Consider the following 15,992-nt stretch of genomic DNA (forward strand, 5'->3'; position numbering starts at 1 on the left):
TGGGCCAATCACTTCCACAAGTGGGCGACCTTGTGCTTATTTCTCCTTTTAACGGATTTACATTAGCGAGAACATTATACGACTGCCAAAAGCCAAAAGACATGCCACAAATGGGTGAGGCCAGATGCAACTTGTAAAGCAAAATATTTATATTTAATTGACTATTTGTTATGGCCAAGTTTGGAAGCGCTAAGCGGCTAAATACTTTGCAATGCCTTAAAAGATTTTTGTAAGAAAAATCACATAACTTCGTGGTTTTTAAAGCTGTTTATCATTTTAAATAGGTCATATCACGATTATATATTATTTATTTATTTCTGTATTTGCATTTTGAAATTTATTATCTGCCAGCTTATATCATTCCAATCTCTATTTAACATTGAGGACTCACCTTAATTTTCCGGCATATTCGGTTTCTATGGCCACTCGATCACGCAAGAAGTTGGCATATTTGTCTAGAGCATCGATGCCTCTGTTTGTGTGTATCGCCAGATTTTCGTTTTGATCCTGAAATAATATAGACAGATGGAATCTATTAGAAAAAACTGAAACAACCAACACTTAATGCCAGCTGACATTGAGCCAAGGCAAATGCGTAGATCACGATAAATTAAAAAGAAGCATCGAGAACAGGGCAAAAAAATAATGCGAAATTAATCTAATTTTTTAATTAGCTTTTCTATATCGAAAGGCACTGCGTAGCAAATGGAATTCACTTATACTCGAAGATAAAGATCTATCTTATACAACGCCATAATGGATCGATTCATAGAGCTTTCAAATCTCAAAACAAAAACTAAACTAAACTGAACCACATTAACTCATTAGCCTTAAATAGGTGGACTGAATTTTAAACGCTATTAGTTGACAATTTTGAGAGTGATTCGATATTAATTTATGGCATGGTTATTTGCAAAGATATGTATCATTAGGTCTACCGGTGACACAAATATGGGCAGTCACTTCCTCCTCGTTGAGCGTTAAGCGTTATGACATAATGCCGTGTCTTTCTGTCTGCTGTCTCTTTGGGGCCATTTTCCTTTCCTTCTTTCTTTAACCTGTCTTCGTAGGCAATTTGCAACACTTTTCAATACGGCTGTGTGTTTGTCAATAGATAGACCTAACCAAACCAACAATCAAAACAAACTGCGCTCCACTTTTGATTTTATTTTCGCACGCTGACAAAAACAACAACAACAACAAGCCCAGACATCAAAAGACGTTGCCGTTTTTTTTTTTGTTTATATTTTGGCCGACTTAGCTGCCAATCACGCCCCCAAACGCAATCATCGGTGGCAAACAGATTTGAATTTTAAGTAAAGTCGAAAAGTAAAACTAAAAACCTCTAAAAACCGCTTAAATGGCACAGAAACAGGCAAGACGCGTAGCCAATTTGCATTTGAAGTTCAGCAGAGGAGTCGAGAAATTAACATCAATTACATAATTTGAGACCCAGTTCCGATCATGGCCCAAACAATTTCCAAGCGGTAAATTGTCGAAAATTTACGTTGTCTGTATTTTTTGGTGTCGTCTTCTTTATTTTGTGGTCTTGCCAAATTTTGTAATTTTGTTTCAATGTGATTATAATAATTTCAGTCGTTAACAGTGAAATTTGGCAACGCTTCGGGGTTCGATCTTTCTTGCCTTTTTAAAACCAACGTGCCCGCCATTAATTAAAACAATTGTCAATTACGCTTTCAATACAACATTATATCGAGTGCGTTTGTAGAATTTGTTTGATTTGGCTGTTTATTTTATCGGCAGCTTTTATTTCTATTGACTCGCGCAGTCTTGCGTCACAGAAAAAAACTTTCACCAGCGGCTGGCTTCAAGGTGCGGCGGCACATCTTGGCAGTTAATGAAAAGCGTTTTCGCGTTTGGAAAAATGGGAAAAGTGTCAGGCAACAAGGCGCAAATGTCATCCGAGTAGCTGCAGTAATTGAGTTGCAACCGTAGCCGAGGGCGTTGGCCACACCATGTGGGTGGGTGTGGGTTTAAGCCACCAGGACTCGCGACTTGCTTCTCGAAAACTGGGCCTATAAAATATACGTGCCTCTGTCACTTGTGTGCCCCTGGGAAGTTAACCGTTTATATAATCGAATGTCTGACAGGCACAGGAAAAAAACTTGTATTTATTTTAACTAGAAATTTAAATATCAAAATAGTTATTAACTTTTTCAAGAAGAAAAGAGACCTTTTCCCTTAACAATCCGTCATTTCTTACAAAAATTTTATTAATATTTAAAAAATATTTTCCCTTAAATACTTCTCCTTATAAATTAATCCACATTTAAGACCAGAATTAAGATCATATTTTCGTTTTGTGTATAATTTTTCCCGCAGCGCCTTTCCATCAACTTCACTCCGCTCGACAGAAAATCAAATCAAATTAATTTACTTTTCACAGTAACTGTGCGGTGGTGCGCTTGCGCAATATTCCCGCCCCCCGCCGGCGGGAAATTGTTTTTCCAATTGATCTGCTTCGACTGCTTCACCTATATATATATATATATAGCCAGGGGTGTATGCGTGCCAGTTTTCCATCTTGTCTGATTAAATGGAATGGCAAATTGCCTGCCGTTTGTTACGGGCAGGAAAGTTGCCATTAGCGCTATTGATTTATATATAAATGTTTAATGATAGACCCCAAGCCAAATGCATTGATTGAGATAAGTTTATGCTGTCGCCGAGATTATGAGGTGAGAAAGGAATGTCTGGGGAAGCGAGAGCCATGTTGTTCTCGGCAATCGATCGATCGATCGATCAACGTTTGATTAGATGGAATTGAAGGTGGGATGGGAAGCACTTATGTTCGTCTGAGATATTTTTCACAGTGAATTTCTATGGATGCCGGGAGGCCGAACATGATCGCTGTCGCTCATCCAACAACGGGTCTGACATTGATAGACGACTCTCGAGGTTATTTTGCCAATCGTATCGCATTGTTGACCTTGACCGGAGATGCCTCGATGCCAAGATCGGAGGCAGTCTGCGCATATAAGGAGTGCTGGAATCGAAATGGAATCAAGGGTCTTTCGAATTGGCTTCGAGGTGGAGCACACATGTGTTGCCTTTGAAAAGGGGTCCTCATCTCTTTCTCTCTCTCGCCCCGCGGGTTAATGACATTCAAACTGGCATTTAAATAATATTTATTTATTTAACCAGGCAAAGCCGGAAGATTAATGTCGCCGCATCCCAAAAGAGCTGGCTGCGTGGCTGTCTGGCTATCTGGTCAACACTAACAAGCTGGCCAATAAATCATGGCGAAAGTTTTACATGGGGGCATCATCATCATCATCATCATCGGATGTCACAGAGTTTATTAGCAAAAGGCCCCAATCCAAAAACGCATCTCCAATCCCGATTCCCAGCCGACGCCGCCACTTGATGACTTTCACTTGACACAAGTTGGTCCATCACCGTCATCTCGATGCTCGTCAAAAACAATCAACAAAATGTGGCAATCAGAATGGGTGAGCCAAGAAAAGCCGAGTATAACTCATACAATGTCCAACAACCGGCAAAACAATGACAATAAAAATCAATAAAGAAATTAACAAATTGCTGCCCGGGAAAATAAACATTGAAGAGTGTGTTGAATTCGATTGAAGATTGTCATCGATTGTTCGGGTTCTCTTATTTTTTCTTATGTTTTTGGTGGGGCAAGAAGTGTGAGTGAGCAATCAGTGGAATGTGTGATGGGGCACCCAGTATAAGGGCATTCCATTAACCAGACCCTTCTGACACCGCTCAGTGGGTCAAGATTGAAGGCTGATCCGATTGATTAAACGCATTTGTCGCGTTTTATTTGTTCAACACATTGCATTGTTCTCTGTTCTCGGTTCTCCATCAATTTAATCGTGCCTCCGATTCGTTCCGATTCGTGTTTCCAGGGCTCGTGACATCCGATCAAAAAAAGGAAAGGCGTTAAAAAGTGGAACGGGGACGATCTCGATGTGGTAAATACAATATATATTCAATATATGACTTGATATTGCAAGAATTGATAAGCTTTGGCTTAAATATTTACAATATTTATAACTTATAGCCGTTATATATGATGTATCTAATTTATCAATAAGGGATATTGGTTACGAAAGTATATCTATGTATAATAACAATGAAATCATTATAATTTTAGGAACCCCCTAGTTCAAGAATTCTTAGCTATCAGTTTTCGTTTTGAGGTCGGAAAGTTTTATCGCATAGGAAGTACTTACTATATTTCAACCACAAAACCAGTTAACTATAGAACGTGGATAATTTATGATTGTTGCATTAGATAATGTCACCCCTCGTCGATCTAGTTAACAAACTAACAAAAAACAGTAACCGCTATAATCAGGGAGCTGAAAACCAGACGATGTTGCACAACATTGGCAACTTGCTAGTTGCAACGGTAAAGGGAAATTTGCTTGGCCTATAGACCCCATGCGCCCTGTCAATTGTCTTTATGTAACTACCAATGACTGCCAAATGCAACTGCAACATTGCAACTGCATCGGCGGCACAAGAGGGTGTCAATTGAAGCAGAAAGCGTTGACGGCGTCTGTCTGGCATTCGTCTATCTCCCTCTTGAATTTACTATATATATATATTTATGTATATATCCACCGATCTGTTAATACTGGGTGTACAATATGGTGTTCCTGTTTGCATTACAATTGCAGGAGTGCACTCGACCAGAAACGTTGGCTTCCTTTTGCCTCGGCTTTGGCTTTTGTTTTGGTTTTTAGTCTTTGGTCTTTGGTTTTGCCAGCGATTAGGAGAGAGACCCAGTTTTTGACGACCGACTAACCGAGCGGCCTGGCTGACTGACTGGCAATGCCAACGGCTCAAACTAAATAAAACTGGGTAACAGGTGCACACCGGCGGGTTGGGGCTATTGGCTTTGGATTGTTACCAACGATTTTGTTACCACCGCCGGTTTGTTTTGTTTGGTTTTTGGTTTTATTTCAAACTGCGGTTTTGGAAGCCATAGGCAGTGGCTCAAACGAAATGGGGTGGCTTAAACAGCGATTCTAGCTAGAGTTAGTTGCTAACTACACTTGGCAACATAATTGGGTGGAGAGAATATTTTCAAGAGTTTGGTTGAATAAGCAATGACAAGTATTATTCATGAATTTTTATATTCTCCCGATGATTCTTCGTAGAAAAAAGGAGAGTTATTCATTCCCTGTATCTGTAGAGAATTAACTGCTTATTTTAATATTTTAAAGTTGATTATTATTATTTTCCTTTCTGTTTAAAATGCCTAAGAAATGACTGTTATTAAAGATTTAAATTTTATTTTTATCAAAAGAAAGAAATATGTCAGAAATAATCACAATAAAAAGTTGTGGTTTTAGTCATAAGAGTTAAGAGTTAATCAACTCTTTTTGATTTAATTAAAAAGTTTAAACATTTTTAAAGTTTTAAAGCAGTTTGAATGCCGTTTTCTAACAGTGCATGAATAATGAATTCTTGGAGAAGACTACATCCGAAAGAACAACGGATTCAGCTCATGGGCGGCCACTCAATGGAAGTTCCGCAGCACGCGTTTTTATCTGCAACGGACGTGGCACGCAAACAACGGCAGCAGCAGCAGCAACTACAGCAGCAACAAGCAACATATTCTTTGGAGCTGATAAGCAGGGGAAGTAGTAATAATAATATACAAACATAGGGACTAGTCAGGGAGTATATATCATATCGATAGTGAAGTTGACCGCCCGGCATGACGATGAATTGTTTGTTTGAGCTGCGCCCAGTCGACATTTAGTGGATGACGATGTTAGTTCGATGGTGATGGCTGGTGACTGTGTTCCCTTGGCCAAGGCAAATTGACATTGCCCCCAGTGAGTGCAACATGCAACGTATGTCGGCATGTCTATATGTTCATTGGCTTCCGCCACGCCCTCTTTTGCCGCCTCCTTTACTAAGTTTTGTTTTTCTTCATTTTTGCAGTTTAGCATGACAACGTTCGGGCGGCGCCTTTGTTTGTCGTGCCGCCTAATGAAAATGTTGTATATGTGAAAGCTTTACAGGCACATTTTTTTTTTTAGCTTTTATCAGTTTTTCCATTAAGCCAGGTCAGTGCGATGACCCCACCAAATCAGGCGGCTTAACATAAATGAACTTTGGAAAACTCAAATAAAATCTATGTTGGAGAAAATAAAAGTAAATTTTGAAATGATTTTTGGAAAGATGAAAACCTAATTTAAAATGAGAATTTTCCTCTCAGTGCACCAACTTAGATTGGTTATCAAGTGAAGAAATACCCACATGAATAACAACTCCGCGAGCAATTTAGTGGCGGTTTTCCGCAGAAATTTCCCTAACAATTTGCAAAGACAATGAGTGGGAGAAAAACGAAACTAAAGAAGCGACTCCTGACCCGTTTTCTTGCCATTTTCCATTTCCATTTCTATTTATAAGCGGCTTTAGTTGTTGTTTTTTTTCCTTCTTCTTTCTTTTTTTTCTGCTCATTTTCAGTTAATTTGCTGTAACGATTTTCCGCCTCAATGCTGCTCCGTGGAAAACTCTGCTCCCATTTCCCGCCCACTCCAACTTTGGGATCTATATTTACATGTCGTTTGCCACTTCCTCTTTATCACCCACTCTCATCCTTCTCCACTCTCCACAAATTGCTGTTGACAGTGGGAACCCAAAATTAGCACATTAACCCATTGGTGTCGCTGCCGTTTGTGGGCCTATTGATTAAATAACTCATTCTAGTTCTTTCCCGCACTTTTCGCAAACATAAATCGATATTCAGGTCATGTCGGTCAACATGAAAGGCAAGTTATCCAATTAGATTAAAGTACAGTACCAGACATAAAACCATTCCATTCATAAGAACTAAAAAATAAGTTAAAAAGAGAACTTCGAATCGCATAAATGGCTAACAAATTGGCGCAACTTGATAATTACACATGTAAATATGCAATCATGCAGGCGAATGAATAAATGAATAAATCAAGCGACGCCTTTTCACAGTTAAAAATGTGGAAATTCAAGCGGCGCAATGGTGGTGTTGGGGAAAAAACGAGAAAACCAAAATCGCAGAGTAACATGATCTTGGCCAGAAGCAACTAGCGAAGCGGATAATGCTCATGGCTGCAAAACAGGAAGCATAAAACACATTGGCCAGAATAAAAAAGAGAAACATATGTCTTTTTCTGGCCATCGTGTGTTAACCGTTAGACACGGCAAAGTTGTAATCATAAAAATAGTTGAGCCACATAGTCCAGTTGAACTTTAACTTTCAGCGCGGCAAGAAGATACAGAAGTCGAGAGTAGCCGCCAGCAGAAGCCGTTGGTCAAGTACTGAATACACGGCTTCTAAGATCATTAGAGATGGCGGCAGCTTGAAGCCGTGAATGTAAATGAATAATATGCAGCCTCCAGGCAGAGATTGCTGATGAATAGTTCTCTTAGGCAGCATGGATTGTCTTAAAGATCAAAGGTTCCCTTCTGCATTCCTAAACTTTGAATAATTTTAGGTAATATTTTACTGTGATGAGTCTTTAACTTTGTTTTCCATTAACAATCTAATATCTTATACAGTCTTAGATTCCAGTTTTGTACTTAAAAGTACTTCACTTTTTCACAGTGCATTGCCAACTTGTTTGGGCCAATTACGATCAGCTCTATCTACCGCAAGCAGTCGAAGCTCAATTGCATTTCGGTTATGCAAAGAATCAAATCACATTTAAGCGGCGACATTTAATTGCAAACTGGTTGTCCAGTTAACCACCTGCGGGGCATTCTTGTTACTGGTTGGCGCTGCCACTGCCCCACCATCAGGTACACAGCACACACTTACCCAAAATTCCACATGACTATCCCTGAGATCCAAAATGGTTGCAACTCCGGATTCGCTGAGGCTGCGAGCCGCATTCAAATAGCTGACCAGGCAGTTCATGTTGAGAGCCACGAACGAACTAATTGACCAACTGTTCAGCCAGTTAAGTGGTCTCCAATGGCCACAAGAAAAGTGGTAGAAAAATGTTCAAGATAAGCCAAGAATTTCGAAACATGTGCCATCCATCCAAGAAGAGGGAGTGCCACCCAGAGTATAAGATTGACTTGCAGTATCTCTACTTCTCTTTTTCTCATTGCTATTATTATTATTATTATTATACTGATTTATATTACGCTGATTGCCCACTGTCCAAGTAACCTCGAAACGTGCCAAAACCGCCAAGATCTTTCACATATACAGATCACTTCGAACGGACCAACCAACATGGCAAACAGTTGACAATCGACGCTCGTTAGGTGAACAGCCAACAAACAAGAGGGAAGTTGGTCAGACTTAAGCAGTTTTGCTTACAAGTCAAACTATGAGTACGTCAAACACTTCCGGGCAGATTCTGTCTTATATACAGTACATATATAGCATATATATATGGAGTGGATCTCTGGCTGAGTAGCGCCATTCAAGTTAATTTGCTCCAATTATGAAAATGCTCATGTGCTCATTAAACTTAATTGAGAACTGGGCAAAGGAGAAGGCGAAAAAGAGAAGACTCGACTCGCCTTGTAAATAAAAAGTAAAAATAAAAACAAAAGCTTGGGCCAAGCAGCTAAAAAACCAGCCTTGACTGAATCAGTGAATAAAATGATTGAATGACAGTCGTGGTAAACGGATCAACGGATTTTCTTTTACCAACCATCAACTCATCTGCCATAAAAATACTTCCATTTTTTTATATGAAAGAGGTAAGTAAAAGTACCACATGAATCAAAACACAAAACGCCATCTTAGCCCAAACAAGCGGCTTAGGAAATAAGTTGAGAAAACCATCAAGTACACTGGAAACTAATGCTGAAATCAAAACACCAAAGTTGATAGAATTCATAGACCACTTTTCATCAAGTCATCTTCAAACTGTAACCTAAATAGCTCGTTTATATTCGACCAAATTCCGATCAACGAGACTATGATAATTATATAAATTAGTGGGGTGAAACTAGAATTGATTTATAATCTATTCACTTTAGATAAGATTAATAGGATGGCAAAATGGGGCTAAGAATATTCTATTAAAAGGGCCATAATAAAATGATCTTGCTATAGGACGAACTTCATAGACTATTTTCCCTGTGTACTTCACATTCCTTTTTGATGGGAAGCAAAAATCGGACGTCTTGTGCTTTTTATACACTTTATGTGACTTAACCATTTTTCAGCAACATTTTGCGTAAATCTTGCAAGTAAATTGCCGCGAAAGTTTAATCTTTTTTAGCTAATGTCGCTGCGGATGCTGTTAAAAGTCTAAAAATAGAGGGGCAGAAGGGGCAAGCTCGGCGGATTGGAGTTCCGAAGATGGAACATAGAAGCGGTTGTAAGAGCGGCGCAGATAGCTGAAAGCAAAAAGAGCTATAAATTTGCAGCCACATTCTTTGGGACCAGGCCAAAGCCGCCGAACAGGTTGAACTACTTTGGCCAACAGAAACCAACAGCAGCAGCAGAACCATGGCCAATAATTCCAAACCAATGGCTGGTTCCCCAGCTGCAACTGCAACTGCAAGACCGGACATTCGTTGGTGACTTCGACATCTCGCCCAGAACCACCGCACACCGATTGGATAAAGCTTGTCCAGCTCTATAAATAGAGCCCTGGTCGGGCCTTATCAGCCTCGATCCGCGTGGCCACAGAGTTTCGCTTTTCAAGTCTCTATTTTTTTTAACTCACTCACTCCCGAGTGGCCATAAAAATTTGTTGCATTTCCGTTGCTTGTACAAGAAAATATGCAGCAACTCTCTTGCAACTCTCGGAGTTGGATGAAAAGTGGAGCAACAACAAAGGCTGGGCAGCATTTTCCGAGTAACTCATTTCTCATGTCTTTACTTTCAGCTCTTCAAAGTTATCATTAATCTCGCTGCAGCAACGAGATGCACACAGCTATCTGTAGGCTATGCTATGCTTAGCTATATACGTACTATAGCTACACTCTACAAGATCGTTGCTGGTAATTAAAATTTCTCACATATGTATTTACATACTATGTGATTATACGAGGCGATAGCTTCGTGGAAAACAAGGTGGCAATTAGCCGGGGGAGAAAAAAACTAGACAACCATAATGCAAATACTTGGTATTCCACGATCCATAGAACAGAATGGTTTAGAATCTCACACGCTCTTATGCCCGAACAAACGATGAAAAAATGTTGAAAAAGATGAAAATTGTTTACATTTACAGCCCAGCGCAACTGCAATCCATTTGCTATTTTTATAGCTGCAAAAACAAACAACAAAAAGAATCTTTGGGCATTCCCGCCCAAAGATTCTTTTTGTTGTTTGCCATTTTCATTTCCATTTATTTATGAGCCATGTAAATGGAATGGGAAATGGTAAGGGGTGGGAAAACTTGATCAATTTCCTTAAGCGTCTGCTTCCGAACTTTGTGGGTGCCCACCCCCTGTAGATTGCCTCTCTCATCTTCTTTACTAACCACAGACAACGGGGCGTATGCGCAATAAATTAAGCGCTGCCATTTCGCCCAGCAAGTCAACTCAAAAGTCAATTAATAACAAACAGCCAGCAACAGAAAAACGACAGCATTTCACTGACCAGACAAACATCTCGATGTTGCGGCATCGCAGCTGCAGATGAAGCTATAACCGGGAAAAATGGGGAACATCTTTTCTTTTATCATTTTATATTTTATCAAAACATTCATTCCGAACTAATAAAGATTTCTTTTTGTGTCCGACAGAGACTTGATTGCCTAGTGACGTCACAAAATGCCTGCACTCCGACTTTTGACCAGTTCACAAAGGTTAACTCAGTTTCGTCTTCTGCCAAAGCGAACGTGAGAGAGTTTCAGTCTTTCGCAAAGCTATTTCAAGCATCCTACTTCAGCTGTTTTGTTTTTTATTATGGTTTTCATTTATTTCTAAGCACTTCATTGTTTCTAAAAACCCAATCTCATTCAGCGTCAATGTCAATTTCAAAACCCAATTGCCGAAAGACAAAGTCCAAGTGCAAGCGACTAACTAAGAGCCGCAAGTCGCAGTTCAAACATTTAGACAATTGCCGATCAGTCACAAACGCTTTCAATTAAGTCGGTGAAAAGCGGAGGAAAATAGGAAAGCTAGAAAAACAAAGCCCGACTGTATGGAACATCTGCCGCCTTAGAACAAAATAATGTAAATTGCCAGACCAGCTGGACTGGCAAAGATCAAGGGGTGATCAGGGGTCTGGGTGCGAAGTTCACGAGGGTGTGGGTGAAACACGTGCCTGGTAAGCATTTCGTAGGGCATGAGATACATTTTAGGTTTGTTTGCTTTTATATATTATTAAAGGAGTTTAAGTTTTAGTACCTTGGAAAGTAAGAAGGTAAGTTAAAATAAGTAAGAAATCTGTATGAAATCTCTTCTTGGGAACTAATCAATATTATTACCAATAACAGACAGTGTATTCCCAAGTCGACTTTTCGCAACAATTCCCAACTGATTCTGAAATTGAGTAGGGCAAATAAAAGAAAGGGAGAAAGAATGAAGGCGGCAGGAATCGAGGAAATGAGAGGGCAGCCAGCCGTTGGGGGAGTGTCCGTCCGTCCAAATAGCCGCAAAAGTGAAAATCTAAACCAAAGCCAAATGAATTCTGGTTTCAATTGCCCGCGGTTTGAGTTTGCCATTGTTTAGACACGAGTTTTGTTTTTTGTTTGAAGAGTTTCTGTATGTGTGTGTGTATGTGTATAAGTTTGAGGTTCAGACTGTTCCAGCTGCTTGACGACGATAAATGCAGTCTGCATGCCATGATGATGAGGAGGAGAAGGTTGCAGAGGATTCGGAGGATGGTCAGGAGGAGAGGTTGGCAACATTTTTAGCAGCCAGCAGCGAGAAATAAAATCCAAACTCGTTTCGTGCCCCAAAGTGCCAGTCAGTCTGGGATTGAAAATGAAGAGGGGGGAGGGTAGAGAGGGGACTTGACTGGACCCGAGACTCGGATACTGGGTCTGGGTCTGTGGCGATCCATTGTTTCTCTCGCTCAGCTGGCCTGGTTCAATTTTTCCAAATGGAAAACGCCTCGACGACGGCGGCGGTGTCCAGGGGAAAATGGGGAAAACCATCAAGCATGTTGCGGTGATTTCATAACAAGTGTTGCCAAATGTTCGAATACAATCGGCCTATAATTTAAGATCTCTTCATGTGTATAAGCACTTTTGGCGTGGGCGAATTTTATTTCTATTGCAGAAAATCTGTATAAGCTGAGTGGAAAATTCTCTCTCTCTCTCTCTCAGTCTTTGTTATTTTCAGTTATTTTTAGGTATTTTCTGTTATATATTTTCCGTTAATTGCGTGTGAGAGCCGTTAGGTATTCCCAAAGTTTCCACCAAAAAGCATATAAGGTTGCATCAACAGTTAGTTTTGAGTGCAACTAAGGAATGCCGTTAAGAAGATTCTCAAAAGAAAAGAAATTTTGTATGTAAATTAGGCCTCGAATTTGATGACCCAACCAGCTTGGCGGCGCTTCTTGATTTCCATTGAAATGATTTTTAGATTTGTTTATTACGGAAACCTTTGGTATTTGTCTGCTAGAAAACGGTTTTCACTTTTGCAAATGAACAATAGAGCATGCCCTGTGTTGAGAGATCGTAAAATAAAATCAAGTTCCCAATTTGTTTATAAAATTATGCAGCTTCCCCACTCTCCCTATTTGTTTTTGTTACCTTTCCCTAAACCGGTTTTGCACTTGTCAGGAAATTATGAAAGACTCGGCTGGGCCGTAGAATGCATAAATAATATAACTAACAAACAAATGACTAAAGCAAACATACGAGAAAAAACAACATTGAAATAAAATCTTTTATCAAAACATTTTTGTTGCTTTACAATACACAATGGAAATGCAAATCGAGTTGACGCTTGGAAATCTTTATGATTTGTAATGTTAATTATGATAGAGGGGTAGAGGAGAGTTGGGAGTAGCTTCCATTAGTCAGCAAATCAAATCGAGGCGAGACAATAAAGCGAATGCATAATCCATATGACTGCAGCAGCATATGAAAACTGAAAGTGCCCAAAAGCGAAATGCGGAAATATAAATACGAATATACGAATGAATCTATAAACAAATTATGAACGCACTGCGTCTCAAATACAAATTGATTCGTTTTCGATTTCAATCCAAAAAATAAAGTAAAAGTAATGCCAGCCAGACAGCCAGCAGGCCTTTTTCGGAAAAATCCGGGAGAACCGCTTGGCTGTGGCCAAGAAAAGTTGGACGTGATGTTTACCAAATAGAATGCCACGGAAATGCGTCAAGGAAAAGCGGCATTCTGTGGGTGGTGGTGGGTTCTGTATATTTCCCTAGTTTTCTCTTTTCTTTCTCTCTCCCGTTCGGGTTCAGGTTCGATCCACTGACTGGCAGTCAATGTTAACGTAAACATTATTCTGGCTATCAACTGGCTTTTGTTTATAATAAATGCGCTGAAGTCTTATAAAAATAAACTCACGCCAGCGAATGCATTTCCATTGGCTGGAAAATTCACTTCACTTCAAGTCGAGACTTCTTCTTACTCACAGTGCTTTTCTTCTGAATTGTTTATACATTTTCAGTTGTTTTTCACGTGGCTTGATTAATGTGAATTGGAACTTACCTGCAAGAAAGAGAAAAGAAAAGAGTTAATATAAATGTTTTTGATTTACTTAAAAATAAGGTTTATTTCCTTGTAGAAAGAAACAAATTTTGTTTTAAACATTTTATTTATGCGGAAGTCGGAACATTAATTCTTTGATTTATTATACAAAAAAGTAACATAAAAAAGATCAAAAAAATCGTTTCGAAAACATTTAATATTTATTTTAATGTTTACAGAATTACTCAAAAAAAAAAGCAAAAAATATATATATTTACGAATACAGAGAAGATATAGACTAGAACTGATAAAGTTTCCATCAGAGATAATTCTTGATTTTGCCAATACTAATATTGCTTTCCCTATGAATCACCTATTATAACGAAGGTCTTGCGGGCAATAAACCAATTTAGATATTCTCAGAAATAAAGTGTATCAGCACTTGGCCAATGGAACTGATTAAGGCAACAGCTCAATTTTCCCCCCAACGAGCAATAGCAAAGTCAATGTTCTCGCCTTCAAAGTTAAACTCACTCATGTTCATCGTCAAATCAGCGCTACCATCTTTCCATAATAGTATTAACTGAAGTAGACGTCGCATCTTCTTCTTATTTACAGCAAATAGGCAAACAAACACGAGACACAAACACCAACACTGAGGGGCACTCACATGGATGCAAAATAGTTGGCAGCTGCCTCAAGTTTGCACAGTTTTCCACAATGACGGGCGAGTGCAATGCTCCGGGGATCCCCTTTCATTGTCCCCAGCCACCCACCTCCTCTTAAACCTCCTCCTCCTCTTTAGCACTTCTCTCTGCTCCACTTGCAACCAAGCAGCGCGCAAGTTTTATGCCTTCTTCGTCGCCAGCTGCAGCTCCCACTGGCATACCTTATACCTCCTCGTACCATAACTCTCCACTCTCCAGTCCACTCCACTTCATCTTCATTCCTCAAAGCCAGACCCTGCCCAACCCAGCCCCGCGTTTAGCAACGTTTTATGGCGGTGAACTGCAGTTTTTAATAATATTATGTGGCACGTTTGAGTGGCAACTATGTTGCCAGCTAATTTACCGACGCTTTTTGCAGAAGAAAATCTCAGGAGAAAAACTCTATAACTTTATTTTGACATAATCAGGGCAGTTTCTATAAGAAGCAAAACTTTTTAAATTGCTTTATATAAATTTTTATTGTTTCTTTAATATTTTTAAGAGATTCAATTTCTTAGGTAATGTTACTACACCCAACCGACTATATGTTTTTGCTGAACTTAACTTAACTTTTTCACTGCGCACCAAGTACTGATGATGATGATCGCAAAGAAAGTAGATAAACTGATCCTAAGCCATTATATCATTGCAATTTCTCACGGTGGCCAAGGAAATCATAACACAACAAAGCCCGGAGGGGGGAAAACAAAGACCGGCAGCAGCCGTTGATGAAGCGATTTGGTTCGTTAATGGATGCTTTTTATTTGAAACTGTCATAAAACATCAAAAGCCAGACAAAAGGCGAGCACTTCATGTGTACATCATAACACATCACATCATAACACATCAACTCCCCCTGACACGAAAAAAAAGGCAGAAAAATGATTCAGGACTGTGCAGAAATGGAAAGCGACCCCAAAAAAACATATGGATATGCGGATGAGTCAAAGAGTGGATCAGGGTCCAGAGAATCGATTTTAATGCAACGTCCACAGTTCAATGACTTCGCCCAGCTACATGTTGCTGCAACATTTTCAGCCTTATCGCCAGAGTATTTAACGATTTCCGCTATAGCTCCTCCATGTGGAGGAGTTTCAAATTGCCCACACAGAAAAAAAAATATAACAGACAACAAAGTTTGTTCAAATTTTTGCAACAAACAAGATGGCCAGGCAAACAGCAAAATTTATGTATTTTTCTTTATACAAAAAAATACTTGAATTTTGGCAGGGCCCAAAGCTGGGCCTGCCATGTGGGCAGGAAATGAAGCTAATTTGTTTTGCGGGTGTGCCATCGACATTTTTCCCCTTTCAAGGGGTTGAGGAAGACACCGCAATAAAGGCGGTTTCACTAAAAAAAAAAAAACAGAAAAAAACATAATACAATATTAAACGAAACCCAAACTAAAGGAAACCCAAACCACGCAGGCAGCCCAGCCTGACTTAGCCTTCGTATTTTTCAGCATTTATGTTTATGACAATGATAAAAGCGAAGCCGAGCTGCGTCCTCAATTCCTCGTTTTTCTCTTCTTTGCATGGCATTTGATGACGAAACAGGGACACAAAAGCCAGACCCTGCCCCATTCCCCGGATTTAGTATTATTCCCCTGTCTTCCCTGCCAGCTGCCTTTGAACTTGCCTTCGAGCAGGCGGAAAAAAGCTCCTTTGAATAGGGCCAAAGCTGTGACAGCTTCCCTGTGATAGCAAAA

The 15,992-nt window shown here is 39.7% G+C and overlaps 1 protein-coding gene across 8 annotated transcripts in view; it reads right to left on the minus strand.

Annotated features, from left to right (window-relative positions):
- The window catches only part of LOC108107788 (formin-binding protein 1-like), a 32,274-nt gene that overhangs the window by 7,612 nt on the left and 8,670 nt on the right, over window positions 1-15,992 (minus strand). For all 8 annotated transcript variants that reach the window (XM_017215498.1, XM_017215497.1, XM_017215496.1 and 5 more), the window contains exon 3: window positions 392-507. In XM_017215498.1, the coding sequence (XP_017070987.1) occupies window positions 392-507 (116 nt within the window). The remainder of the gene's footprint in view (window positions 1-391; window positions 508-15,992) is intronic.

This window comes from Drosophila eugracilis, unplaced genomic scaffold (genome assembly GCF_018153835.1).
Source record: "Drosophila eugracilis isolate 14026-0451.02 unplaced genomic scaffold, ASM1815383v1 contig_2088, whole genome shotgun sequence".
NCBI classification, from domain to species: domain Eukaryota; kingdom Metazoa; phylum Arthropoda; class Insecta; order Diptera; family Drosophilidae; genus Drosophila; species Drosophila eugracilis.